The sequence below is a fragment of the Vulpes lagopus genome, chromosome 10, assembly GCF_018345385.1.
Source record: "Vulpes lagopus strain Blue_001 chromosome 10, ASM1834538v1, whole genome shotgun sequence".
NCBI classification, from domain to species: domain Eukaryota; kingdom Metazoa; phylum Chordata; class Mammalia; order Carnivora; family Canidae; genus Vulpes; species Vulpes lagopus.
This window is the reverse complement of record NC_054833.1, coordinates 81,416,787-81,419,240: the sequence shown is the minus strand read 5'-3', so window position 1 is coordinate 81,419,240 and position 2,454 is coordinate 81,416,787. Positions and strand designations below refer to the sequence as shown.

The window sequence follows — 2,454 nt, the reverse complement described above, 5'->3', positions numbered from 1 at the left end:
CCCTTCCCCGCCCCTCGGGCCGTCGCTTCCGCCTCCGCCGACTCCTCAGCTCCGCCCCGACCCGCCCGAAACTGCCGCCTTTCCGCCCCTCCTCCGGGTCTGCGAACCCCCAGGGGAGCAAGAAGAACTAGATCCAGTCATCGCGAGTGTTAGAGCGACCCGTCCTCCTCTGATGCCTTCCCCTCGCGGGGCATCCTGGGGCGTGTAGTTCTGCGCCGACGGACCTCACACGGTGGAGGCGGGAAAGTTGGTCTCGGAGAACTACAGTCGCCCCGGGGGCGCCTGACCCACTCCTTTGCAGTGCATTCTGGGGAATGTGGTTCGCTGAGGCTCTCGGGTGCTCTGAGGGCTGGCGGAGCCAGTTGGGAGAAACCCCCAGTCCGGCGAGGAAGCGTTTGGTTTAATTGTGACTTCCGCGGTGCAGGCTTGGGGCCTCGGACGGTGAGCTCTGGAAGGGGCCAGCTGCTGGCAGGGCTGCTTGTCCCGGTGGGTCTCATGTCAGACCGCTGTTAGGTTCCCCTTCCTGGGCTCCTCTGAGTGCTGAGGGTCGAGGAAGATGGTGTTTCCCTTTGCCCCGGGATCCAGAGCACGGCAGTCGTGGGTAGGGTCCTCTGGTCACCGAACAGTTTCTGGAGATGGGTGCTTGTTGTGAGGACCCTGCTGAGATCTGGAGGTGGTGGTTGTTTGCTGGTTGCTAGGGGAACCTTTGGGCTTGTGATGATGGTGGGGTAGTTGTTAATATTGAGCTCCAGGGGACCCAGTGAAACTCTTAACCCTGCCTCAGCCTCACCGAAGTTGGAAGAGGCTTGAGAAGCCACGGGCTGAACGGCCTGGCCCAGTATTGGAATCCCCTGCACTACGTGCACTTCTGGAAGCTGAGCACCTCCTCCCTTGAGCGGTTAGACCAATCATTGTGGACAGTTTCAGTTCTTAGGAGGATAATTCTTTCCCGGGACCAAAATGCTCTTTCCTGTCAAAACTCCACTCAGCAGTCCTCGTGATTCGGGAATGCTTCCAGAGTACCGTAGAAGCCCATCGTGTCACTTCGGGGCGCACACATCACAGTGGTTTGTTTGGATGACGCTTTAGAATCTTCCCTCTTTCTCCAGCAGAACGCGCTGCGAGCCCGTGAAGGTAGTTGGTGAGTCCGCTAGCAATGGATAAATTCGTCGTCCGCACGCCTAGAATCCAGAGTAGTCCTCAGAAGAAGGATCCTGCTGGAAAGATTTACAAGCAGGCCACTATTGAATCTCTGAAGGTGAGAGGGGATCTGGGACTAGAGAAAATGTGGAAAGGACTGTGGTAGCAAGGCAGTGCAGAGGAGTTCTGCTGGGAAGAAGACCTATACATTCTTTCTGCTCTGTGCTTTCTTCCCAAAGTGTTCCTGACCATATCCCTGATTCAGTTCCTCCCTTACTCTATACAGACTTTTATTTATCAATCCCCACACGCATCTCTGTTACTCTTAATGATTATTTTGGCTGTATGCTGGCGGAGAGGACAAACCCCCTAAAATTATTAAATTGTTTTGCAAGATTTTTTTTTTTTTGTCTATTAGGTATGTTAAAGTACCAAGTATGATTCTGTGTACTCTGTACAAACTCAGTAAAAAGCTGGGTAATGATAATCTACTCTCATGGCCTTCACAGCTATAAGCTAAGACTGGGAAATAGATTGTTTTCATAGACTCTTTGCAACCTCTGCATGTCTGATTTCTGTTAGCAAAGAAGAGGCAAGGATACAGGGCAGATGACAACGAATCAATGGACATGGGTACCCAATTAATGATAAACTAAGAATTATTTCGCTAAAACAAACACACACTTCTAATTAGTTCCCTTTGCCTTCTTAACCTTTTACATTTCTGGACTTTTCAGTTTCCTTTATGGGCTCCTCCTCCATTAGATCCCTAATATTTGTGTTCCCCAGAGCTTTGTCACATTTTATGTTTTTGGCCAGGGTAGCCTTATCTATCTTAAGGCTTCCCATGTTGATGACAGCCAAACTTGTACTTCCAGCCTAGATCTCTGGCAGTGAGAGTGGGATTTGGGGCTAGAGAAGATTTGCACAGGGCCATGATAGCAAGGTGGCATTCTGAGTATTTGACTCAGAATATGTATTCAGTTGGACTGCTCTTCTAGATGTGCCACAGGCTTACCAGGCCCAGATGAGAAAGCAGTACAGGAGTGTATAAACAGAAGCCCTGAGTTTTAGGATCCTCCTGTGCAACTGGGTGATCTTTAGCAAGTCATTTTCTGACCTGGGATCTCACTTTGTCCTCAGCTGTAAAATATGGGGGTTGAACTTTATCAATATTCTTTCTTTTTCTTTTTTTTAAAGATCTTATTTATTTTTAAAAAAGATTTATTTATTTGAAAGAGAAGGTGAGAGACAGAGGATGAATAGAGGGCTGGGGCAGAGGAAGAGGGAAAAGCAGATTCCCTGTTGAGCAGG

At 49.7% G+C, this 2,454-nt stretch overlaps 1 protein-coding gene across 5 annotated transcripts in view; it reads left to right on the top strand.

Annotated features, from left to right (window-relative positions):
- Positions 1 to 237: 237 nt before the first annotated feature.
- TCEANC2 (transcription elongation factor A N-terminal and central domain containing 2) overlaps positions 238 to 2,454 on the top strand; it is a 47,247-nt gene continuing 45,030 nt past the window's right edge. The window contains exons 1-2 of one of the 5 annotated variants that reach the window (XM_041771786.1): positions 238 to 441; positions 1,113 to 1,258. In XM_041771786.1, the coding sequence (XP_041627720.1) occupies positions 1,157 to 1,258 (102 nt within the window). In that variant the 5' untranslated portion in view covers positions 238 to 441; positions 1,113 to 1,156. Of the gene's footprint in view, positions 487 to 1,109; positions 1,259 to 2,454 lie in introns of all 5 variants that reach the window. The other 4 variants (XM_041771785.1, XM_041771783.1, XM_041771782.1 and 1 more) reach the window with 4 other exon arrangements.